The sequence below is a fragment of the Talpa occidentalis genome, unplaced genomic scaffold (assembly GCF_014898055.3).
Source record: "Talpa occidentalis isolate TD23 unplaced genomic scaffold, MPIMG_talOcc4v2.1 talOcc4.7, whole genome shotgun sequence".
NCBI lineage: Eukaryota > Metazoa > Chordata > Mammalia > Eulipotyphla > Talpidae > Talpa > Talpa occidentalis.
Window position 1 is genome coordinate 87,825,954 of NW_023605083.1, and position 26,821 is coordinate 87,852,774.

General features: G+C 50.6%; 1 protein-coding gene across 1 annotated transcript; it reads right to left on the minus strand.

The window, feature by feature from the left end:
- Nucleotides 1–26,299, minus strand: TRPV3 (transient receptor potential cation channel subfamily V member 3). The gene is made up of 17 exons (XM_037492542.2): nucleotides 26,184–26,299; nucleotides 20,055–20,159; nucleotides 19,834–19,917; nucleotides 19,125–19,279; nucleotides 18,256–18,432; nucleotides 15,437–15,577; nucleotides 13,123–13,403; nucleotides 10,631–10,807; nucleotides 9,700–9,858; nucleotides 8,905–9,006; nucleotides 7,717–7,790; nucleotides 5,638–5,803; nucleotides 4,065–4,131; nucleotides 2,571–2,845; nucleotides 1,451–1,563; nucleotides 361–440; nucleotides 1–98 (listed from the first exon to the last, which is right to left on the minus strand). Exons 1-17 carry the CDS (start codon nucleotides 26,297–26,299, stop codon nucleotides 1–3), a joined length of 2,370 nt encoding a protein of 789 aa, XP_037348439.1.
- Nucleotides 26,300–26,821: the final 522 nt, after the last annotated feature.

Genomic DNA, 26,821 nt, shown 5'->3' on the forward strand with positions numbered 1-26,821 from the left:
CTACACTGAAGTTTCTGGAAATTCATCCATTTCATCAAATGCATTGAGGGTGGTTTTGCTGTTGCTTCTGGAAGAATCTTGAATTTTGTTGAAATCCACTTTAAAAAAAAAAAAAACAAAAAACGCCAGTTTAGAAATATGGCACGCTGCAAAGCATTCTTCCATTTTTTTTTGTCATCACCTGGCTTTTTAGAACTTATTCCAATTAAGGTTATAGAATGTCAGATGAGGAAGGGACCTAAGGACTAATTTAATTCAAATCTCCCATTTTACAGACAGGGAAAATCAAGGCCCTAGGACCCAGTTTGTCCCAGGCCATGTGGTATGGGGGTGGTCATCACACTCTGACAGCATCAGTACCTGTCCGTCTCACAGGCCCTGGATCTTCATTGAGAAAGGAGACGTGTGTTTTCCATTCTGTCCACTTCACCTCGTTGATCCTGTGAGTGCAATAATCCTTTTCACTATTTTGTAACTTGCAGCTCATTAAATGCTTTCTGGGGATCAGGAACACTCCTGCTCCACACAGTCCTACACCAGCATTTGAAATTTGCCCAGGTTTCAAGAGATCAGTCTCCCCTGCCCCCAGTGTGTAGGACCCAGAAACCTGGAGAGGGATAAAGGATGCATCATCAGACTGCACCTGACTTCAGTCTGTGAGAGGGGCCCATGGGGAAGGAGGAAAGGAAGTGACGAGCTCAAGCTGAGGTGAGAGGGCATGAGGATTAAACCCCAAGTTTAGCTATGGTCCAGTTGTCCTAAGAGAAGAGAATGAGTAGGATTCAACCCCTCAGTGTGAGTCAGTGGAGTCTAAGGTGGGGGGTTGCAACTGGAGACGATGGTTTGGCTCACATACAGAGAACACCCCTAGAGTGAAGGTGTCAAGTTAGAGATATTTGGTAAGGTAATGATGATATGGTTTCCAAGTCGACATGTCAGTCAGAGAAACAGGTTAAACTTGTGCTTATAGAAGGTGGTCTGTGTGAGCAGACGGTCAGACAGAGCTTAGGAAGAGGTGGACACATCAGAAAAGATGGCTAGAGGATGTGCAAGGACTTTTTAACAATCAAAGCTAACTGTCTCATTTTCTGTTACATGCCAGTAACAAGATGGGCCTCAGGTGCCCTGGCGTCACATGACTCCCCACAGGAGTCTGTGGGGAAGACAGGACAAAGCATGCAAGGCAAGCAGATCTTTTCTAAACCAGACACCGGACAGGGAGAGGCCATGGCAGTACTTCCAGAAGGGCAGAGAGGAAACCTGCCTCCCTAGAACTTCATTCACTCTCGTTCTAAAGCCCGGATGCCTTGTCCTAGGGCCAGCGACTCCACAGAAGCAAATTCCATCTCCGAGAGGCCATAGCAGACTGTAGCTGGGGTATGGCGAGCAAGTGGCAGCGGTTTCTGTAAACTTCCCGGTCACTCTTTATCCACCCAGCCCCCTTGCTCACCGTAAGCACAGTCGGAAATCTTCCTCTGCCACCTTACACAGCTCTCCCATCCGGAATCTGCTCCTCAGCCACTCTGGTAACAGTTTTTCAAACTCCAAGATCGTCCTGGCTCTCTGGGGACATGAACAAGCCCACATGTGTCCCTGAGGAGCCCGCTCATGAACACAGCTCCTGTGAGTGTGTGTGCGTGTGCATGCATGCACACGTATGTGCACACAAACACACCACCAAATAGTTCGCTTCACCCCTTCACTTCATAATGCACAGATCCTGACAACTCAGCTAATCTACAGAATTCAAAATGAAAAACCAAAAAGTTTGGGAAAGGTGTTCAAAGTGCAATAAATAAAGATGTTTCTGAAAGGTCAGGCATTTCCTAGCTGAAAATGTCCCAAGGTGAAGGGAAGTTTAGACATCATGTAGTCCCACCCCCACCTAGTTTGGAGTCCCCCGGTCAGTTTTCCCTGGCAATGATTTGTCTGTGTCTCCTGAGTATTACCAACCTTCCAGTGAAGAAAGCCCTAATAATTAGAAATGTCCCTTTATCAAACCAAAGCTTTTCTCCCCGCGGTTGCCCCCATATACCTCAGGTCTTTCTTCTTAGGCCACAGAAGGAAGCTGCCCGCTTCTTTCACAAGGATCGGCCAATATCTGAAGGAGCTCTCACTTTCTCCAGCCCTAACCCAACACCACGACTTGTGAGTTTCCTGTCCTCTCCCAGGCCTGGTTATGACATCAAGACCCATCTGTGGGTCGTTGTCCTCAGCGTGTGAGGCCCACAGTTCATGAGGACTGCTGAGGCCACGATGGAGGACAGCAAAACTGTCACAGCCATTGTGCTGTACTTCATGCTCTGTTATAGCAGGCTGCCGCCACATTTCAGTGTCCACGTGTCACATCACTGACTAAGCAGTACGCCCCTGAACTCCAGAGCTTACCTTACAGGTGGCGTAGACCCTACACTAGGTAACCAAAACTAGGCTCCCTCCAGCCAGGCCTAGCACAGGGAACTCATGCACGTTCCCAAGAGCTCCAGCTGCACAGGTGCTGGAGCTTTCAATACTGTGTGCTGACCTGAGGCTCCTTGAAGGCCCCGCTCCAGAGTCTCTGCCAGGCTCACCTGGAGGCGCCAGATGCGTTCACTCTCCTTGGAGACGTTCTCCACTGTCTCCCCCATCAGGGCAATAAGCATGTTAAGGAGGAGGACGAAGGTGAGGATGACATAGGTGATGAGCAGGAACAGGAAGAGGATGGGATACTTGGAGTTCTGCTGGATGTTCAGATCGCCCAGGCCTATGGTGAGCTTGAAGAGTTCCAGCACCGCGTCACTGAAGCTGCCATAGGAGCTGCAGTCCTCCTTGTCCTTGGAACACTTCTCAATCAGTGAGGCCAGGGCTGGGGAGACATGACAGTATGGTCTTTTCAGCCTCTCTGCCTGATTAGTTACCCAGCAAGCTGGTGTGCATTTGCAGGTACACACATACACACGCATGCCATGCTGCCTCCCCTGTGGCTATTTAAATTCCTTCCCCAGCCTCAGCTTCTACAGAAGCCTCATAGGGCTAGGTCTCTGCTCTGACCTGCAGAAAGCCCTTCCTGCCTAACCAAGCTTATCCACCTCCTTTTCCTTCTCTACTCCACATTTGGACCTTGACTACACACAGACTTGCAGAGAGCTGATTATCATCCATGTGTGTCCCTGACTTCTCAACCATGCCCAGTAGCCTGGATTGTCTTCCCCATGACTGAGTGATCCTGCCTCTCCTCCTAATGTTCGGTAGTGAGATCTCCTGGCCAAGGCTCAGGGCTCAGGAGGGCCTCATCGCTAGATGGATGATGGATGGATGGGATGATCAAATTAATGAGTGAATAAAATGGATGGATCAATAAATTAGCAAGTGACAGAGCAAGTAAATAAGCAAATTGCGTCCCAGAAAGGGTATCAGGAATAGCTACCTAATTTCAAATGCCAATGATGGTGAAAATGAAAAAAGATGACCCAGCCATGGGGAGTATTAAAGTCACATATCTCTATGCTGCTGCGGAGGTTAGTAATAAAATCAGGCTGTGCTGTTCCCTCTTCTGTAAATGGAGAGATTCTTGGAGAGGATGCCCCATCCTTGGTGCCTCACAGACCAGAGGCTCTCAGATATATCTGAAGCAAAGGAAAGTAAGGTGTCATGGAGAGCCACTGAAGTCAGCTAAAATTTATTATTTTATGCCTATTTTTCAAAGATCATCAGTCAAATTCCTGCAAATTTTAGTTCCTTCTCTGCAAAACAGGGTCAAAAATACCTGTCAAGCCTATTTCAGGTTGTAAGAACCAAGTGGGGGGCACACCATTCAGAATGAATGGCTAAGAGTGACAGGCTGGAATCCTGGAGTCTCTGCACTCAGTTACCTTGTGATGGGCGGGGGGTGGGTTGTGATGATTCCCCCTGGGTCAAGATATCCTGAGGAGTAAAAAAATAAAGCTTGGAAAATACTAAGGGCGACAAGTGCCCCACTGGTAGTTGGTGTGATTGTTGCTGGGGCCGCCATATACTATGTCATTTTGACATCTGCATAAAGTGCTTTACAAACGTAGGAGTCACTGTAATTATAAATCAATTACCTACTCCAAATCCAAGTAAAAACACGATATATACAAACAAGAACTTCAGGACATCATGCAAAATGACCTATAAAGAGAGAAACATAATTCAAGGGTTAGGTGCGAACACGTATTTTCTATGCACTGATCACCTTACAGCTTCCCACCCCCTCCAAAAGCCTTCCCTTCTATTTCTGCTCTCTACCCTCCTCCCCCCACCCTCTGCACGCACTCTCTCTCCAGCCCTGCTGATTCACTCAATAATAGCACCTTTCTTCGTAGAGTCACAGCTGCCTACAATCCTCACACTTCCTGGGACAGTGGTGTGCTGGAGCCAGCTCATACCAGCTTGTTAGAACTAATTGTCACTTTTTTTTTTTAAGATTTATTTATTTATGCATACAAGAGCTGGGGTATAGGCCAGAGGTGTGGGGAGAGAGAGGATTCACCAGAGACAGAGTGGGGAGCAGAACAGGCAGACTGACTGAAATACACTGCTGAGGGGAGCAGTAGGTGAGACAGGAGAGGTCTGCTGCACCATGTGGATCACCTCCCTGGCCAGGGATCGAACTTGTACTGCAGTGGCAGCAGATAGCTTCATTGTGCTGCATCTTAACCCCTTGTGCCACGAAGAAGGCCCCATTTGATGTTATATAAACTTATCAAATATATTAAAAACAAAGAAAATACTCAAAACTCATTACCTCCTAGTTATTTTACTACATTTGACAATTATCTAGATTAAGTCTTTGAGTTAAGTCTTTGTTAGCCATATAGTGAACATCTCTTTTCAACTCCATGCGCAATGACATCATGCTTGAAGTTAGGGTCTCCAGGGTGGGAGTATTTACACCACAGAAATTGGCAAATGCTACAAATCAGAGAGTGACTTATTGTTGTGTTGACTGTCTAATCTAGACCTAAGTAGCCACTGAGAAAATGTTAAAGTTGCTTAATTTAAAAAAAATTGTCCTCTCTGTAGCCATTACACTGTGAACAGCACAAAAATATTAATGAAATAGCCTTTGAATGTTTGAAAACTATTATCCAGTTCAGCCAATAAGCGGCTCCCCTTGCCAACAAAGAAGTGAAGCTCCAACCCAAGTTTGCACCATTTCACTTTCATTTTACTCCTTAAAAACATTAATCAACATTTATGTTGGCACAACACTAGTTTGTCAATTGCAAGCCTAAGCTGGCAAGAGATACAAGACTTCAACAAAAATCAACAGATTATTTTGCCAGACTCAACTAGCTATGTGGAATTTATAGTAAGAAGAACTGTATATTTTATTATTTGTAAGTTGTGTGCCACATATCCTTTATATGATAAGATTTATAATAAACACATCTCTGTGTGTATACACATATATGCATGTGTGTGTATATATGCACATATATATGTATGTATGTATGTTCCCCCCCCACTCACCCAGGAAGCCGGTTGTTAAGCATTCACTAGAATACTACTGCGTTGGGGTGGCCCATTCCTTCACAAAGTATGTTCCTTCCCAATGCCCAATAAGTCCATGTGTTTTAAGGCCTGGACACCCATCAGCTGACCAAAGGCAAAGACTCGGCGGCCCCAACACACCTTCTGGATCATGACGCTGTACATGCCCATGGACTGGAATCCCCGCGTGTAGTAGAGCATGTTCGCCCAGCCCAGGGCCATGGCCAGCACGAGGCAGGCGAGGTACTCTTTGTAGGCAAACAAGTACAAGAAGACAGACAGTATCACAAGCACTGCTTGGACAAAACTGTTCAGGAGACACAGGAGACAAGGGCCTTACTTACTTCTCTGCACGCAGCATTAGGGCAGAGATATTCAAATCCCCCAACCTCCCTTAGGCCGGAACGACCTGTCACCCTGCTGGCTGATGCAGTCTTTTTAAAACTGCTGATTCCCAGGGCCCCAGGAGACCCTGGTTCAGAAGGCCTAGGAGCAACCCAGCAAGCTGTATATTTTTTTAATCACCAATGTGGTTTCTGGTTCCCCAAAAAGATTGGGGACCCACTGAGGTTCCCCACTGAGGATGCAGCAAATGATAGCATTTTTTAACAAAAATGACAACGCCGTCAACATCTATACTTATAAGTCATTCATAGCAAAAGTCTTCCAAAACCTACTGTTTTATCCTTGGGGAAAAAGTACAATATATGCTAAGTGAAATAAGCTGTCACAAAAAAACAATACCATATGATTCCACTCCTCCAAGCACCTAAAGCAATCATATCCATAGAAGCAGAAAGCAGAAGGGTGGCTATGAGAGGCAGGGGAGCTGAAGGGTAGGGGCTTGCTGTTTTATGGAATGGGGTTTCAGTTTTGCAAGACAAAACAGTTTTGCAAGTTCTGGAGACTTGCACAACCACGTAAATGTACTTAACATTACTGAACTGTACACTTAGAAATAGCTAAGGTGGTAACTATTTGGTACAATATATACCAAACATAAGACCAAAATCTATTCCTAAACAGTGTGTAGACTTTGGATCCAAACCCTCTCCTGCTTATACCATCAGGCAGACTCCTCGGTTATACCTACCTAGCTGAAGCTGGGCCATGATACAAACACTTGGATAATGGGTGCGTTTGGGACTGAAGTGAGGAAGCACGTCTACACCTTCCTCTGTACTAACAAAGCAAGTAAGCAGAGAGCAGACAATGCATTGGTGTCTTTTGTCTGCACTAAAGCCAGAGGCTGCATAAATGTGTTTTTCTCTGGAATCGTCTTGCTCTCTCAAAGGTGACAGACTCACACAGCTGGCATTATCGGGTAGTGCTGCACCTGGCCTATCCACTCCACACCCACCACAGGGATGAAGAAAATGGTCCATGACTCTGGAAGGCAGGGACATACTTAATAAAACACTCAGATACTTGGAAACTTCAGGTCAAGAGTCAAGGTCGATAGGCCCAGCCTGCCGTGCTCAGAAGAGGGGTTTGAGTGGGGTCTACAGAGCCTGGAGCTCAAGATTCTTCACCCTCTTGCTGCAGATTCTGTCTCATCCACACCATGAATGCTGAATTGGCCTCTGTTCATTTACAACCAGGGGTCACATAAGCCTCTGACATCGGCTGCACATGACCTCACTCAGAGAGTCCACTCAGCTGGGCTTTCTGACAAGGGTGTGTCGCAGCCGTGCCTGCACTGGCTTGGGGTGTGGACACCAGGGAGTCTGGGACTGGCTTCCACACTAGTAAGCTCCCTGTGACTGTGAGTGGCTCACTTCCCTGTTCTGGGCCTCGGTTTTCATGCTATAGATGAGACTGTGCTTTATTTTGTACCTTCCAGCCCTGATCTGTCAGGACCCAAGATGGCAAGTTCTAAACCCCACATAACCAGGAGGAATAGGCCTGGAATGTCCCTTCAGAAAACAGCATGATAAGCCTCCTCTTGCCTCCTCTGTGGGCTTGCCTCCACACGGGGCTCCGGCAGGCAGGGGCAGCCATCACTGCAAGTAGACAGCTGGCACTACCCCTAGGATTTGGGGTCCTCCCATGGGCATCTGTGGTTCTCTTATTAGGAGGGAGAGAGGAGACCTCTAGTCATGTGACCACAGCAGAGTGATGGTGACATTGTGGGGTGGCTCTTGCACAGGGACACAGAAGCCACCCAACAGGACTTTATTCCTGCCCACCAGGCGATGACCAGGGGGCAGACCTACTTACAAGACGAAGTGAAACCAGGCATCCGAGAGGATGGACTGCAAATCCGAGGGTCTCAGCAGGAAGATGGCAATTCCCTAAGGCCAGAGAGCAAAGAAAAGCTGTGTCCCCTCCACACTCCTCACCAGAGGATCTCAGGAAGGGGGTGTTTCCCCAGAAGTGAGATTCAGTGAGGGGAACACCGTGCGATGGTCCAGTCAGAGCCAGAGAGAGATTTGGAAGGGGATCTGCGCCTGGGGGGACAACCCCAGGTTGAGTGGATCTTCCACAGGCTTACATCTCTCACTCCTACCACCATCCTCACCCGGGCACCTGCAAAGCGGCATGACTGCACAGTTACCCACCATTCCCAAACACAGCCGTGTTCGCTAGCCCTGGCGCCTGTGTTTATGCTGTTCCCCACAACAGCACACCACCCTGTATGACCCTGTCCTCCATGTCCCATTCTACCCTACCAGCATAAGCGCACTCTGCTTTAAGCCTTCCCTCTTCCTTCTGCCCCATATAGGAGCCATCTGTCTTCCTCTGAGTTCTGGTCTACACCCTACGTAGGTATTTTTCTAGGTCTATTTTAATCTAGATTTCAGTCGAATCTATGTTTTTTGGGTCTATTTTAGACTAGATATTAGGGTCCATCTGAAATCCCCCATCAGACTTCAAGTTCAAAAGGGCAGAGTGTCTCTATCCCTATCCCCAAGATCTCACACTGCACATCTGTACCGTATACACCTGTTGAGTCATTGGTTGGATGAATGGATGATGGATGAATCAATTTTATCAACTGATCAATTGGGAAATCAATGGAAATATGGTTGGATGAAGACTGGAAGAACAGTGGGTACAGACGAGAGTATGTGAACTGATGAATGAATGGCTGGGTCAATGAAGGCAACAGGTGATTGGATGCATGATTGGAGGGTAGAGAGGGATGGCGCACTGAGTCTAGGAAGGTAGACAAATGGCAGGGGTAGATGACAAATGGATGCAGGGGTACATAGATGAAATAAATAGGATGGGCCTGCTTATTTGCTTGTTCCCATTTTATAACTAGAAAATCTAAAACCTAGAAAGGAAATGCCTCCCCAAAGACCCCAAGCAGTAATGGCAGAACAGGGTTTGATAGAAGCCAGGCCTGTTGACACAGCTCCTTGCCTTGCAGGCCAGTCCAGATGGGCCTAGTGGTCCACTGACCTCTTTCACAGAAATGCACATGGCCCAGATGAGCACAAACATCCTTCCTAGGAGCTGCAGCCACCCCATCTTGTGCGTCAGAGCCAAGGGGTGTGGGAGAGCCTGGGGAGAAAGGAGAAGAATGGATGGGATCAGGATGGGAGTGAAGCGGGCGGGGTGGCACCAGCTGGGGAAGGGTCCTTACACATACACCTGCCAAACCCTCCAGCCTGACCAGAGGCCAGAATGAAGCCCAATTCCCGTACAGGATAAGAAAAGGACTGGCGGACCCCTTCTCCTCCTTCCTCACCCACAGTGGGAACTCACAACTCTACAGTGAGGATCATGAGCCAATCTATACTAACAACCCCTCACACCTCATGGCTCTGTCTGTTCCAGAACCATCCATATCCAGACACTCACAGGGCCTCACCACATAGTTAAATACAGCCCGAATGCTACACCCTTTGTGATGAATGAGAAACTGAGGCCCAGTATGGGGGGAAGCCTTATCCAAGTGATCTCCCCTCCTCCCTTTTCCTGCGGTCCTCACAGCAAAAGTTCCAGATTTAGACAAAAGCTGGGCAGAGCCTCAGTCTCCTAATTCTCCAGCTCTCCCCGCAACATAGGTCAGCCAGTGGCTGAGCACCTGGGCTTAGCTCAGCTAAGCACTGGAGACACACTCAGAAACTGTGAAGGGCAGCAGGTGAACCCCAGGCACAGCTCTGGGCCTCAGTTTCCCTATCTTCACATGGGGCAGCTCAAGATCCTGCAGCTCTGGCCACCCCATCACCCCCCACCCAGGGGCCCACACACCTCCTCCTCCCGGGGACGGTAGTAGGAGACGAGTGTCAGGGTGATGTTGTAGAAGAAATAAAAGCAGAAGGACAGGAAGAACATGTACTGGGCGAACTTTTTCCACTTCATCCGCAGCAGCGTGTGCAGGGGCTCCAGGGTCAGCATCTCGTGTCGGTTCTGAGGGAGGAACACCAGCAAGCCGCCACGGAGATGAAGGGGAAAGGGAGCATTGTCATAGATCCCCATTTCAAAGGGAGCTCTGTGCTTCCAGAAGGAGGAGCTGACACTCGATGGGACAGAGGGACAGAAGCGCATGGGGCTTGACTGGCATTCTGGCACAGTTAGAGCCCCCCTCACTCTGTGACCTTAGGAAAACCTCTGGACCTTAGGAAAGGTCCTCTCTGGGCCTCAGTCTCCTCATCTATAAAACTGCTATCGCTCAAACTTCCCCACCAACCAGGTTGCCGTCAGGGTCCAGAGAGACCCCAAATAAGGCAGTCTCTGAGAAACATGACCCTTGGTAAAATATGAAGGTTGAAAATTCAGCCTGCTGCCTCACTTCCCCCAGTAGCCCAAAACCTCCCCCACTTTGCTTCCTCCAGGAACTGATTGCTTCAGTTGTACAATTATTTGGAGTCACATTTGGAGGAAGAAGGGGTTCTATGTCTGGCTATACAGGACTGGTAAGGTGAGTGGGGGAGAAACAAGATGGAGATCAACACTAACCACCCCAATACTCAAATTGCCCAGGAAGCTGGGCCCAGGAGACCCCCATCAGGTCAGCTAGGGACAAGTGAATGCAGAACCTGCCCTAGGTCCTGCCCTTCCTGTGCTGACTCCACTCACTGAGGCAGAGGAGTGGGGACTACAGATATGTCCAGCCTGTGTTATGAGTCTTCCCAGGGTCCCCAAAAGCCTTTGCCTTCCCCTGCCCACCAGGGAGACCCACATCAATGTTGGTGTTGTAAACGATGATTTCCAGGACTGAGTTGTCTGTCGTGGTGTCCACGTTGGTGAGGTCGTAGAGTGAGGATGACACAGGCCCATAGGCCCAGTCAGTGAACTTTCTGGATAGGCTCCGGAGCGACTTCTCCTTGATCTCACGGCTGAGGATGTACTTCAGGATCTGGGACAGGAAGAGGAACAACTGTGAGCTGAGGAATGGGGCTTGTGGTCAACGGGGCTTCCACCAAGGAGGGACTGAGCCCTGCCTCTGAGCCTGACTTGGTGACCCCTGGACCTGTTTCGTCCATGAGTGAGTGAGAAGCTGTCTGTTCTGCCATCTCACTGGAGTCTGTGAACACCAGACAGGAGCAGAGGCTGTTTGCACACTGCAGGAGGCTGCACATTCAACTCACACATCCTTGTGCTAGGGGGGAACCTGTTTGTCGAAAAATCCAGGAACTGGCAATTTTCAAAAATACTTTCTGTTCCAGAAAAAGCTAGAAGTTTCTCCAGTTTCCCCTCTGCCTCTCTCAGTCAAAACCCTGCCAGCTGAGGCTCACTGCTCCAGCGAGGCGGGGGTGAGGGGGGATGAGGGGGGCGATGCAGGACACCAGCCCTACAGCGAGGCCGTGGGGTCCACCAGATCAGCAATCAAACATATTAGGATCATTTATTACATAACGCATATTACTGCATGTTAGGATCACTGGGGAGCATTTAAAAGTCTCACTATCCAGTAAGTCAATTAAATAATTGCACAACGAGAGGCACATGTATCTCGTAAAGCTGCCTGGGTGGCTCCAAAGTGCAGATGAGATGGAGAGCAGCTGCTCTCCAGTTCACTACCTCCCCAAAGCTGGGCCTAGGTTACCCCAGGATGGGGGCCAGGGCTTCCTGGGGCACCAACCCAAGAGCCAAGAGCAGAGTCCAGTTGGAGGGGACAGTGTCAGAACCCTGGTCTCTCATGACTCTGTGGGGTTCCCATCTCATCTCACCCAGAAGCCTTCAGTCCACAGCACAGGCAGGGAGCTCCTGGGTCTGGGAGCCTCTGTCTAGAAGAGTACCCAGGGGTCTGTGCCTAAGTCTCATTGACCCTCCTCTTCCAACATAGTGGCCAACTTGGCAGCACCCAGAAAGGTTTTCCAAAGAACACTGAGTGAAGGAGAGAAGGGGCAGGAAGTGTGGAGGAGCCTCCCCAAGACTGGCCACAGGGACACTTTAAATCCTAGAAAGCAAAGGGTTTGGGGGAACCATGCTCCAACAAGAAGCCTTGCACAGGGGCTACCCCCAAGAAAAGCATGGGCCACAGCAGCCTGCAGGAAGGAGACCCTTCAGGAAGCTCAAGTGGCAACCACAGCCTGACTCTCCTCACAGTGCGCAGCGAGCCTTGTCTCTGGGGTGGGCAGGAGGCGGGAAGCAAGCACACAATTCCTCCTCTGTCCAATTCCTCTCCTTTGTCCCTCACCTCCTGCCTACAAAAGAATAAAAGGCCCCTTGTGGGCTGTAACCCTGACCACTGCGACATGACCCAAGGCCCTCAGGACATCTGCCTCCCTGGTCAGCTGCCCTGAGGCATCACCCTTGTGACTGCACAACAGCCACCCACACAGCAGCATTCTCCATAGCCTCCCAGGAGCCACAGTCCCTGTCCAGGTCTCGGAGACTGGTCTGTGACCCAGTCCCAACCTGAGCACTGACCTTAATCTGAGACCAAGCCATGACTCCGGTCACTAACGGAGACCTGAGCCCACCTGGCCGGGTCCTCACCAAGGTCTCCACCTAGCCGTGAGCTCCTGGATCATGCAGGGCACACAGGGCCTCAAGCAGTCACACTGCTCTGCTGGGGTCTTGGCTCAACTCCAATCTGACAGGCTGGGGTGACTGGGAGTTGGCGTGCCCAGCTCCAGTGAGGCACAGCTCATTGGCTCTCCGTCCAGAGCAGCCATGCTGGGACTTCCATCCTCCAGGAGGCCACAGGCCCTGCAGGTCAGACCCCCAGGCTCCTCTCAGGTCACTCACACTGTGTCAAGGTCCCCCTCCACTCTGCCCCAGAAGCAGGGTCACAGCGCAAAAGATAGACAGCAGGGCCTCCCCGGTGGCGCAGCGGTTGAGCGCTGGGCTGCGGGGCTGCCCGCAGCCTCTGCAGCGCCGGTTCGATCCCCGGCAGCAGGCGAGGGTCCCACATGGCGCGCAGACCTCTCCTGCTGCCCGCTGCTCCCCTCAGCAGTGTATTTCGTAGGTCTGCCTGTTCTGTTCCCCCTTTGGCTATGGTGAATTCTCTCAGCCTCCCGTGCTTCTGACCTACCCAGTGCTTGTATAAATAAATAAATCTTTAAAAAAAAAAAAAAAAAAAGATAGACAGCATCAGGGACCAAAGCAGAGAGGGTCCCACGGCCTGCGCCTCTTATGCTTTGTGTGTGGTCGCCGGGATGGGTCCCCAGGGCTGGCAGAGTGGCCATGAGCCTCCCGCCCCACCGGCTCCACCCTGAGCCACACCTCGGCCTTGCCCATCTTGGCGGCCAGCTGCAGCGGGGTCAGGCCGTCATTGTTGCGCATGGTCTCCAGCTGCCAGTTGCCGCTCCTCAGCAGGATCATGTCGTACATGCGCTTCACGAAGTCATTCTGCGTCTTGAAGTCCTCGGCCACCGTCACCAGCGCGTGGAGGATATTGTTCCCCCGTGAGTCCTGTGAGGTGATGTCCGTCTGCTCGTTCTCCATCAGCAGCTGCACAATCTCAGGCTGATTGGTGCATGCTGCCAGGGCGAGGGGTGTCTCACCTGGGGAAGAGGCACCACTGAGGCTTGGTTCTCTCATGAACTGGAAGTGGGGTACCCTATCCCCCAAGACCAGGGCCAGCATCTCAACCATCTCAGTAAGAATGACTCCTGAGTTTCCCTTTCTCTGTCTCCCCTTTGTAGGAGGGAGGGTGTGAGGGGGAGGGGATGGGAGGGGCGAACTGAAACTGGATCATTGTAATAGCCTCGGTGGTCGCTCTGTCACCCTGGCCCGCCAACACTATACTCAGCACAACAGCCAGACCAATCCTATTAACATGTAAGTCCCACCTCACCCAGTATAAAGGCTCACATCCCAGCAATGACCCATAACACCCTATGTCTCCTGACACCATCTCCTCTCTCCCTCGCTCACTCCCCTCAGCTACAGTGGGCTTCTTCCTTTTTCTTGACCACATTGGGCATTTCCCTACCTCAGGACCTTTGCACAGGCTATGCCCTCTGCCTATAGTGCTAGTCCTAAGCTATCTGCATCACTCCCTCCCTCAGCTCTTTTAAGTCTTACCATAAACATCACTTTTTCAATGAGTTACCCTAACTGCTTTATTTAAAATTGAAACCTCTGTTTATAATTGGTGGTCTTTCTCCCATCTAGCATATGTTATAGGAGGGCTTGGCCCTTTGTTTGTTCATCAATATATTGCAAACACCTAGAAGAGTGCCTGGTATATACTGTACAAGATCAATAAATGTTTGTTAAGGATAGAGAAGGCAGTGACTCGTGCACAGTCCCACAGCAAGCCTGGGCCAACACCAGGACTGCACAGCAGGTCACTGCTTCCCTGCCCACCTCCCTCCTCGTCCCTCTCTCCATCCCACCGGACAAATGCTTCCCAACACAAGCTCCAACCGGGTCTGATGCTGGGCATGATGAGAAGAACTGGACGAGACCTAGTTCTCTGGGCGGCCCAGGCCCAACTGGTCTCACTGGCCAAAAAATCACCCAGAAGCAAAAAAAAATCAGGTCATGAGACAGGGCTGGATGGAATTCCGGCTGACTATAAAATTGTGGGGGAAATTTTGGGGTGTGATGGAACTGTTTGTTTTCTGTCCTGATCATGGTGTTGGTTACACAACTCTGCATTTATGGAAATGAACTGTACCTTAAAGGGGGTGAATTTCCCTGTAACTAAATTATACATTAAAAAAAAGTAGGGCCTCCCCAGTGGCCCAGCGGGTTGAGCGCCGTGCTGTGAAGCTGTCCGCAGCCTCTGCAGTGCAGGTTCAATCCCCACCAGCCAGCGAGAATCCCACATGGTGCAGCAGACCTTTCCTGTCCCCCCCGCTGCTTCCCTCAGCAGTGTATTTCTGTCATCTGCCTGTTCTGTTTCCTGCTCTGCCTCTGGTGAATCCTTTCACCCTCCTGCACCTCTGACCTGTACCCCAGCTCTTGTATGCATAAATAAATAATTAAAAAAAAAAAAGTAAAAGTCATTCACCCAGAGCTTCCTAACCCTATTGCTTTTGGACACTGATGTGTCAGCCCGGGAATGCTCATCCCTCACTTTTGACTGCCTGTTTGCCATCCTGAAGGACAATGGGAACAGGGGACAGAAGTCAGAGCTGGCCTGCAGGACACCCACATCAGCTCCTTAGTGTGCCAGGACGAGTCATTTCTCAGAACTTGTCTCCTCACCGCTAAATAGAACTCCTTCCTTGGTTTCCCTCCCAAGTCTCTGTCCCCACTAAGGGCTGCTCAGGTGGATGGATGCCTGGTGCCTGCATTCCCAGGTGACACTCCCAGAAGGGAGAAACCTGCCTCCTACCTCCCAAACTCTCTCCCTCTCTCTCTGGCCCTCCCTGGCAGTCTTCTGTTGGATCTGCCCCTGCCATCCCAGCTTCTGGTTCTGTTCCCGCACCTGATACTTGTACCCTGCCCCATGGGGTACCCAGTCCCCAGCCAGCCGGTGCACCTCTGGGCAGACCCAGGCTTGCAGAGAGGGGCGGGGCGACCCCGATCCCGCCGTCCTCCAGGACCCTGCCCCCCAGCCCAGGCCAAGAGGTGTGGCACGCACCGAAGTAGAAGCCTTCGTGCAGGTACTTGGGGTTGAAGAAGACCCCCTTGGCGTGGGCGTTGACGTCGGCGCCAGCGGCGATGAGCACGGCCGTGATGTCTCCCTGCCGCCGCTCGATGGCGATGTTCAGCGCGGTCTGCCCTGCAGACGGGTGGGGATGGGAATGGTGGGGAGCAGGGACCGGGCCGCGGGGCCCGACTGGCACATCCTCTCTACCAACTTCCAGATGGAGGGGACCCCAGGGCTGGGGACGGGCCCATAGGGGTGGGAGGTCAGGCTGACTGTCCCACCCAAAACAGCCTTTTCCAAAGAGCTGCCACCAAGCCACCTATAAAATATAAAATCCTGAGGATTAAAGAACCAAGCACCTTTGGAAAATGAAAATTTGTTTATAGCTAACCTCTTGTTAGGGAAAACCTTTCTAAGCAAGATCCAAAAAGCAGAATCTATAAATAAAAACTTGACATGCTTGCTTACATTAAAAAATGATGACTGTATTCCAAAAGAACTTTCTTTTTTTTTAAGATTTATTTATTTATACAAGCACTGGGTACAGTCAGAAGCGCCGGAGGGTGAGAGAATTCACCAGAGCCAGAGCGGGGAGCAGAGCAGGCAGAAGGACTGAAGTACACTGCTGAGGGGAGCAGAGGGTGAGGTGGCCAGGGATCGAACCGGCGCTTTAAAGGCTGCGGGCAACTTCGCAACCCAGCGCTTAACCGCTGTGCCACCGAGGAGGACTCAAAAGAACTTTCTTAAAGAGAGTTTTTTAAAAGGGACAGGCAGGAGAAAATGTTTCAGGTGTATAAAAAAGACATTGCTTTTTCAATGCCCAAAATATACGATTTGACAGAAAGACAAACAGAAACAGAAAAGATTATTAACAAGCACCACATAACAAAGAAAATATGTCAAAATAGTCAATGAGGAAAATGAAAAATGTTTGGAATCACTGGTAATCAGAAAAAAATGAAGATTACAACTTAATGAGTTAACACTTTTCACTCATCAGATTGGCCACAAAAAAATCAGAATTTTCAATACTGGTGAAGGTTGGGGAGTGGGTAGTTTTGCACCTTGTGAAGGGAGAGCTAATTAGTATTTTGGAGGAAATTTGGCAATAACCATTATTATGCTAATGTACATAACCTTGAACCCAGACAATCCAATTCAAGTATTTTCCTAAAACACAGGTATACACTCCATAGGGTCATAGACAATAATGTGGATGTTGTCATAAGAAGAACCCAAAAACCACCTGGATGTCAATCAGGAGGGGAACGTGGTATGACTACCCTGTGGTAGCCGTACTCAGACCAGCAGTAAAAAGGAGGCAGACTTTCATGTTCTCTCATTAGAAGTTGTCTAAGACATGTAGTTAATCAAAAAAATTGTAAGGCAATACAAACAGAACAAGACTATTTTGTTAAATAGATAGATGAATAGATAAAACTGTTTTCATGTGCATATATACATCTATGCCAAATGCGTAGAAAAGCTCTCAAAGGATACCAGCATAATATATAATTGTCCCTGCAAAGGAGCATGGGACACAAAAGAAGAGGGTTTTTTTTTCAATTAACAATGACATTTTACTCGTGTTGTTTATTTAGTTAAAAGTAAACTATTCTTTTGAATCCAGGTGATGGCTATATAGAGGTTTGTTATGCTAATATCATGAGTGTATATTTAAAAATTTTTATATTAAAATGTTTTCATTGAATAAATTCTTAGAAGAAATGCCTATGATAAATTGCTGAAAATAATAACATTAATAAAGTTGTTCACGATGGTATGAGGTGAGAAATCAGCTACAAGAAGAGAACTATAAAAATCACAAACATAAGAAGAATAAACAACATACTACTGAACCACTATCGGGTCATCAAAAAAAAAAAAAGGAGAAATGAAAAATATCTGGAAGCGAATGACAATGAAAATACCGTTAGACACATACTAGAATCTTTGGGATGCAGCAAAAGTAGCAGTAAGAGAGAAGTTCGTAGCAATATAGGCTCATCTCAAGAAATAAGAAAATCTTACACAATGTAAACTCACACCTAAGGGAATTCATAAAAGAAGAGCAAAACCCAAAGTCAGTAGAAGGAAGGAAATAATAAAAATCAGAGTGGAAATAAATGAGTTAGAAAGCAATAATACAAAAGATCAATGAAACAAAGCTAGTTTTGGGGGGAAATATCAACCAATTGACAAAATGTTGGCTAGGATTAAGAAAAAAAAAAGAAAACACTCAAATAAAATCAGAAATGAATGCAGAGACAGCCCAACAGTTACCACAGGATCTTAAGAAACTACTATGAACATCTAGATGCCAACAAATCAGACCACCTAAAAGAAATGATAAATTCCGTGGTCTCCCTGGTAGCTCAAGGGGTTAAGCACAGCACTATGAAGCTATCTGAAACCTCTGCAGCACAAGTTCGATCCCCCGCCAGCCAAGGAGCTACCCACATGGTGCAGCAGACCTCTCCTCTCTGCCCACTGCTCCCCTCAGCAGTGTATTTCAGTCCTATTCTGTTCCCCACGCTGTCTCTAGTGAATCCTCTCACCCCCCACATCTCTGGCCTGTTCCCCAGTTCTTGTATGCATAAATAAATAAATCTTCAAAAAGAAATGATAAATTCTTCAACCATACAACCTCCCAAACAGATTCATGAAGAAAAAGAAAACCTGAACAGGCCAGCCACAAGTGAAGAAATCAAAACAGTAATCAAAAACTACTCAAAAACACAAAAATGCAGGGCCAGATGCTTCACTGGTGAATTCTAACCAACATTCAGCCCCTCCTGCAGGCAGGATACCTTCGTAGGCCTCCTCTGTGTACTCGGCATTGATGAACCTCTCCAGGATGCCATTCTCCTCTGCAAAGGCCAGCAGGATCCGCACAATCTCCTTGGTGTTGGGGTTAATGTTTAACAAGGCCTTCATCAGGCAGGTCTTCCCTGTGTCGGAGGCTGTCAGCTTGTGCATGAGGAAATCTGCAGATGGGGTCATGGGACAGAGTCACAGGAGGGGCCTGCTGCCCTTGGCCCTCCTAGTCCAGGGGTAGGCCAGGGTGTGGGGCCTGCAGTCCAGACCTAAACCCCAGCTCCCAGGCCTCATGCTGGCTTCCCTCTCTCCCCCTCTGTTCCCCTCTGTCTCCTTTGCTAGCTTCTCCGCAGCTGTGAGCCTCATAGGAGGCCATCTGCTCCTTGCCTTCTGCGCTATCTGCATGGTAGAGGCAATCTCACCCACTTCCCGCTCTCCACCTCAGTGCTGATACCGTGAAATCTCCTGCCCACCTCTTTCTGGTAGCCTACAAAGAGAATTCATTGCCTCCCTTTTAATCTGGCCTCCTCTCCTGGTCGCCAACCCAGCATGGGCTCTAACACTGAGTTTGTCACTGATGGCACCACCCTGGACTCCTCCCTCTCCCTCACTCCCCATGCCCTGTGTCCTGCCAATGCCACTGCCCCAAACACTGTTTCCTTTCACCAGCAGCTCCCTCCATGCAGTAGCCAGACCATGACCCTCACCTGTCTACGCCGTTCCATGGCTCCCGATTGCCCTCATAGTCACATTCTAAGTCCCCAGCCCAGCTTTCAAGGCTGGTGGGGGTGGGAGGGGGGAGAGACAGGTGGTCAGGGGAGCCAAGCAGAGCCTGTACCCTCTGCTAGAGCCGGGTACTGACCAGGCACATCTAAGCCACGGCGCCGTTTGCAAAGCTCCTGCAGCTCCACCAGCAGCTCCAGCAGCTCCTCCACGCTGCCCTCGGACACAGCCGCAAAGATGCATTTCTTCAGCCGCTTCTTTTTTCGCCTCTGCTCTTCCTTGGCCAGGTTTACACTGAGGCCAGAAGTTGTTTCCAGCTCACCACACATGCACCACCTCTGCACTCTCCCCTACCCCCGCCAGAGCCACTCGGCCAGCCCCCAACACCGCCACGTGCCTGTCACCATCCTGAACTGCCCGCTTTAGTGCTCCGGTGCCTGGGATCCATGTTGCTTTCTGGTGGACAACCAGGCTCCCCGTCTAACCCACATGCAATCACACTGTGTCAGATACACATGTGGAGGCACTCAGAACCATCACAGCCACCATCACTGGCGATTACCTCGCAAGCAGGGCATGAGGGGAAACGGAAGTTCATTTTCATGTTTTGTGTTGTCTGTATGTTATTAATCTGCCCCTCCTCAGCCCATACTACAAATAGGCAACTGGTGATGTGTCGATGTGTATCTTTTGTGCATCTAATCCGTCTGCACAGGCCCTCCTCGCAATAGTTCCCAGCCCACCACAGCCCTGTGCCCAAGACATTTGTCCCCGACACCCAGTCAGTGTCTTTCTTTTCCCTGCAGGGTCCAGAGGCAGGGCGAGGGGAGGGGCAGCTCCAGGCTCACCTGGGGCTGTTGGGATTGGATGGGGTCTCTGTCACGTCATCTTGAGGAGATTGTGGGGAGTCCATGTCATCACAGCCAGAGATGCTGGAGGGGAGGGGAGGGGGGACACGCATGAAATGGAGAAAGAGGGCCTGACACACCAGGCCTGGCTGTGTGGTCCAGGACCTTCAGTCCCCCTCCCCCCGCAAGTGAGGCCTGGGCAGGCCGGACTGGGTACTCACCACTGCCGGATGTTGGAGTCCATGGGCTTGGAGAAGACCGGGGGAGATGTCTTGGCGATAGTAGGGTTGGGCTCGAACCCTTCTATCTCCAGGAAGAAGTATGCACTGGCGGGACACCCCACAAGGCCATTAGAACTGGGGCAGGCCTGTCCCCCCATGTGTCCAACGGCGCTCCTGCTGAGGGTGCCCACCCATGCCAGCTCCTGCTGGAATCCACACCCACACAGCCTCACTGAGCCCTCGCAGTATCCCTTTGGGGGTGGTACTGCCATCATTACCCACATTTCACAGGGCATATGAGGCTCCCAGGTCAAACAACTAGCTCAAGATCACACAGCAGGCAGGTGGCACTGCCTGGAGCCAAAGCTGGGTCTGGGTGACTCTTGTCACTAGGAACACTGAGTAGAAGAACCAAGGACCCCCTACTGAGTGGCCTAGTGCCTGAGGGAACTTTCCTGTTGGCAGCCTCCTGTCTGCACCTGCCACTGGGCACAAAGAACTGACTGAGATGGGGAACTTGGCAATGGGAGCTAATTTCCCACCCACCCCTACCTGCCCCTCAGGCTTCAGGTCTGAATCAAGAGTCCTTGTGCGCAGGGGCAGGGGTGTAGGATGAGGGATGTGGGGAGAAGGGGCTGCAGGGGAGGTAGGATAGGCCCCCTAGACTCAGATCCACAACAGGCCTTTCCTGAGGAGTTCCACTAGATGCCAGATGCAGTCCCCACCACCGTACTCAACCCCCTTTGAACAATTTTTGTCAGCACAAAAAATAGGCTGAGAATGAATGAAGGAGAGCAGGGAGTACCTGAGGCATCAGGGAACAGGGCTGAGACTCTCTTATCAACAAAGAAAACCCAGGAAACCACTTTGGACTGTGGAGGTGAAGAACAGTGGAGGGATGAGGTAGGGACAAAGTCTGTTTTCCCCTGGAGTGGGGCAAAGAGAGATGTGGGCCCAAGGCCTGTAACTTGGCTAAGTCCCAGGGAAGCAGAGACACTCATTACCCCATGAAATACAAGACAACATATCCAAGATGCAGCTCCCCAGCCAGGCACAGCTCTGACCCCTCCTTCAGACACACCCATGAATGCAGACACACATGTCCAGAACCACACACTCAGAGACAAGCCTGTTCGGGACAACTTGGATCGTGAAGATCAGGCTGAGGGTGACCCCGGTTGCAGTAACACTCCCAGCCCTTGGCTGCTGTAGCACAACTACTGTCTCTGTGACCTGGCTGGGACCATGGTCTCCTGACCAGCAGGCCCCACTTCTAAGCACCTTTGCTGCCTGCCTCTTTCCCAAACCCAAAGGAACAATGTGCCCTCTCCTTTCATCACAAGACCACAGAAGAGCTCCCAAGGCTCACCACCATCCATGCTGTTCTGCTCTCCTCTGCCCTCTGGTTTAGCTTCCAGCAAAACCAGTTGTAGAGTTGTAGGGATTAGCCACTGAGGGTGGCCATCCAGCATAGCCACTTCCAGGATGGGAAGGGCAGGAGGAAGACCTGATATTTGCCTGGGGATATTTTCCTGCAGTGCTTCACAACTGCCACCCCAACGCTGTCCCTGCCTGTCTAGGTTTCTCAGTGATGCATTTTCTCAACAAATATTTATTGAGTAAATATGCCCACAACTCACCAAGCACTGTGGGCATTGTTGCAGGCATTGGGGAGACAGTGGTGAACAAGGCAAAAGTCCTCCCCCTAAAGAGCTACTCCTCCAGTGGGTTGGTCAGAACTGGCCCCAAGCATCAAACCAGGTCATAACACCATCAACTCATTATTTTTCTTGCTCTAGACAACACACCATCCTTCAGCATTAAATTTCTCAATGGCAGAACTACAATTGCATCATCCTTGATTTTCCAGAACCCAACATTTGTTCTGACACTCAGAAGACCTAACTACACAGATAAGCCGAAGGATGGATAGGCAGTGAGTGAAAGGAAGAACGGCTGATTGAACATATGGGCAGAGGAGTGGATGGATGCATGACGTGTGGATGTGTAGAGCTGTGCAGGGATGGATGCAGGGATGGATGATAGATAGATGAATGAAGGAAGGAAAAAGGATGAAGGGATGCATGACTAAGAAGTGAGTACTCGGGTAGGCCAGTCAGTGGACAGATGAAGAGCACAGCTGACTGGACCATTAAGCAGACAAACCAGCACAGCATTAAACTGTAAATGCTGCTGGAAGGTTACATCACTCAGGTGACTCCCACAGGACTCTTGGTTGCCCACAACCCTCACCTCTCCTTCCCAGTCTTGCAAAAGAAGCTGAGGAGGGGTTTCTTGCCTCTCTCCCACATTTTCCTCCTCAGAGCCTCCTCTGAGCCCACAGAGGCCTCAAGGATATACCAGGAAACCAGACTGTAAGGGCATCTATCTACTCAGGCCAGGGAACTGAGGGTCTGAAGGAGAGGAGGCAGTGATTTCTCATCTCGTTGTGGAGGGTCTGTGCCACTGGGTACTTACTCATCAGCTCACCCACTCCTTCCTGAGTTGTCTTGCTGCTCCTTCACTGACTCACCCACTTACTCAAAACTATCAACAGGCTGTGTTGAAAACTTGGGAGGTAGGGAGGAATGATATCACCCATCCCAGGAGCCATGTTCTCGGGGATGTCAACCAGAGCCATAGCGTCCCACTAACCACATCAGCCTCATCAGAGAGCAGCTGGACTGTGAGAGCTCAGGGGAAGAGGAGACCCTTCCTGCCGAGGACAAGGATGAAGAAAGGGGTGCCCTGCTGGGGTGGCATTTGGTCTGATGTTGAAGAGGACCTGAAGTCTTAGAAAAAACAGGGAAGCAGAGAGAGCAACTGTGTCTGAGGGGGGTAGTCTTTAGTAGTGGGAAGGAGTTGCTAGAACATGGAGGTCTTTGCCACACCTGCCCTACTTGCTGCAGCTCGTGCCACATCTCACCTGCCACCACGAACAGATGACAAGTTCTCAGCCACATGACATCCCAGCTCCTGACCTACAGCAGACACTGTTAGTTTATCCTACCTTTGACCCAGGCCAAAGGGCACCACCTAGACATTGTTACCTCAGATGGGCAGATAGCTCTGCACCATTTCTCCTCACTTCTGTCCATTTGAAGGCCAAGAAATATCTCTGAGCAGACCCAGGGCCGGGGAGAGCCTTGGGACAACCTGTTGTGTTCCAAGAAATGCCCGAGGGCTCTGACCTCCAAGGCCAGGCCCCCCACAGCCTTCGTCAGCTCCTGTCTCTATTCCAGGTATCACCATCCCCAGGACCCAGCAAGGCGGTCACGGTCGCAACTTCACAGCGTGGCATGATGACTCAGGAAAAGCTCCAGGGCCAAAAAACCGAGGGCCTCCCCGGTGGCGCAGCAGTTGAGCGCTGGGTTGCAAAGCTGCCCGCAGCCTCTGCAGCCTCTGCAGCGCCGGTTTGCTCCCCGGCTGCTCCCCGGCTGCTCCCCGGCTGCTCCCCGGCTGCTCCCCGGCCTCCGGAGGAGGGTCCCACATGGCGCACAGACCTCTCCTGCAGTGCCCGCTGCTCCCCTCAGCAGTGTACTTCGGTCCTTCTGCCTGCTCTGCTCCCCGGTCTGGCTCTGGTGAATTCTCTCACCCTCCTGCGCTTCTGACTGTACCCAGTGCTTGTATAAATAAATAAATAAATCTTTAAAAAAAAAAAAAAAACTCTTCCCAGTCGAGATTTCTTGGTGATTTCAATTCTACCACTAGTTCATATTCCTTGAGAGGTCAGAATTGCCCCCTTTCTTTACGTATAAGTTTATCTTTTCTTTTTCTTTCTAGGCATCTCTGAGGGATATGCCCAAACACTTTTTGTAGGCATGTGAGGGCCCTCAAAGAGGCCTTAGAAAGGAGAAGAAGCTTCATGAAACAAAGGTCCCACCTCATACTGGCCCTTGGCTATCCAAGGTCAGAGGCAAAACTGAGCCTGGAACTAAGTTCTTGAATGCAAATGGGCTCAGAAAAGGCAGCCTGGCAGGTGGAAGAACCTGGGATTTTCCTGAAACCCTGCCTTCAATCTTTCCCAGAGGAAGTGAAAGGTTGGGCAAGGGGACCAAGAGGCTGGAGGGTAGTATTTGCTGGTTTAGTTCAGGGATGTCTCTGCTCTACCCTCACCTGGGCTGCCTCCCAGTCCTGCCCGCACCGGTTTGACCTCCAAGTCTACCCGGTCTCTCCCCTGTGCTCCGGGACGGAGCCTTCACCTAACGTCCCTTGGGCACCCTTCAGCCATATGTCACGCCTGAACTTGGGCTATTCATTTTTTTTTTTTTTAGATTTATTTATTTATACAACCACTGGGTACAGTCAGAAGCGCGGGAGGGTGAGAGAATTCACCAGAGCCAGAGCAGGGAGCAGAGCAGGCAGAGTGATGAAGTACACTGCTGAGGGGAGCAGCAGGCGCTGCAGGAGAGGTCTGTGCGCCATGTGGGACCCTCCCTGGCCGGGGATCGAACCGGAGCTGCAGAGGCTGCAGGCAGCTTCGCAGCCCAGTGCTCAACTGCTGCGCCACTGGGGAGGCCCTGGGCTATTCATTTTAACCACGTCCTTCTCCTCTGGTGTGCCCATGTCAGAGATAGCCCCATCATTCCTCCAACTTCCCCGCAACAGCAAAAGGGAATATCTCTTGGCCCTCTTTCTCTCTCCTCTGCCATAGTTGACCCTGCAGGCCCCTCACTGTCCCAACCTTCTCTTCGTCCCCTGACTGGCCAGGTCAGACCTTACTACCTGGGCTTCTCAGCAGTCTCCCCACCATGTCTCTGGTCCCAGCCTCCCTCCCAACTCACTAACCATGCAGATCACCCAGAATATATTTTCTAAAATGCAAATTTCACCATGCCCTCCCTCTCACACAAAAGTCATCCATGACTCCCTGCTGCCCCAGGCTTGTCCAAGCTTCTTAACTAATCCCTAAAACTCAGTTCTAATGGGACTCATCCACCCAACCAGCATTTCACCCACATGGGACTCCTCACTAGTCCCTGCCCCAAGGACAGAGGCCTAGAATATCTTTTCCCTTCTCTGATATCCTCTGCTCTCATATCACCTCCTCTAGGAAGTGCCCCAAGACTGCACACAGGAAAAGAATTATCCACCCTTTCTCATACTCTACCCCACCTACTTTTCCCTCTCTCCAGACCACTACCTGCATTGCCTTCTCACCAAACTGTTAGCGGGGGAGGTGGTCTTGTTCTCTGAGTCCCTGTGGCTATCTCTGCACAAAAGACCTTGGCAATTATTACTTAAACCAGAAAGGAAAGGACCAAACACACCTCTGGCCCAAGAGAATACTTGGACCAAGGATATAGGAAGCAGGGGAAATGGGCCACGTTAGATTAGGGGAACCCCAAGTCTAAAGGAAGTGCAGCATGGTTAGGGAGAGGCGTTTGGACTGGAGTGGCCCCAAATCAAATCAGAAACTGGAGGGGCTGCAAGGGAAGCAGGTCGGAAGCCAGAGGTGACCTGGGATGAATACTTTCCCTGCTCCCACCTCCTCTGTCTCCCCAGCTGGAAGTGGTCATAACCATCCCAGCCCTGCCCAGCTCCAGGGCCCCATGGAGTGACGACAGCATTGATGACACGAAGATGAGGCTCAAGGTGACAAAAGCCCTATGGATGCTACCATGTGCCAGGCACAGAGGTGGCGTGACTGCAGGTAACCTTCCTCACCTGAGTTGGCACCATTGTTGGTGCCTCCATTGCACAGGCAGGTTAGAGAACAGCTGGGCACACAGAGGGCATGAAAGCCATTGGCATGTGTGAAAACTTAGTCAGTGGTCCAGGCCACCTGGGACTTCCTCCCGCCTTTTTTGCTCCCTTTCTCAAGGGTGGCTCCAGCAATCCCTCCCCTCCCCCAGGACCCGTCCTAAGTGTTTCTGCCTCAGTGCCCCATAACCCCTCTAGAGAGGCCTCCCTGATTATTCTGGCCATACTGCCTTCCCCAGCTGAGCCCCTCAAGTATGCAGTTCTGCTCCCCTCATATTCTCCCGTTACACTTAGTCAGGTACCAAAACAACCAGGGGAACAGTCTCAGGTCCACACAGACAAGGTCTCCGGGAGGAGGACCCTTTTCCCCTCACCCCCCACCACCACCAGCTGCACAGAACCCAGGCTTGAGCCCACCAGTCCTACCTCTTCTTGGTGGGAGTGAGCTCTGCTGTCCTCTTGTCCTGCAAGATGGCGGGGTTCCCGCTGGGGACAGCTCTTCTGCCCACAAGGGGCACCATCTCCTTGGGGTGGGCATTCATAGCTGGGACACAAGCACAGGGTAGATGCTCAGGATGAGGGGACAGGGAGGAGCTTCAAGGGACTTCAGAACCTGGCACGGTGCCCTGTGACCCCTGCTGTATTCCCTAGGATGGAAATGCAAACTCTCTCCACCCAGGCCACCCGTATCAGGGACAAGGACTGTCCTGGCGTCTTCCTGCTTCTTCTGCAGCTCCTCTGCCTTGGGCCGTCAGAGAACCCAACAGCTTCTAGGGAGAGACTGCTCTGCTCTTAGCCTCTCTCAAGTTCTTGTCTCCAGCCCACAATCTCTTGGTGGACTTCTGAGTTTACTCTGATTTATCAGGGTTTGGCTCAGATTTTGGGTTCAGAGCTCTCTTCAACAGAGAAGAACTAGCTGCTCCTTTGCTCTCCACACTGTACTCCTAGAAATGCAACCTCAAGGCCCTCTGGTTTTTGGATTTCTCAGCACCCTCGTAGTCTCAGAAGCCAACACAGTGACCATCTCTCTCATCCACCCAAAGCTGAATGCAACGAGCCTCAGG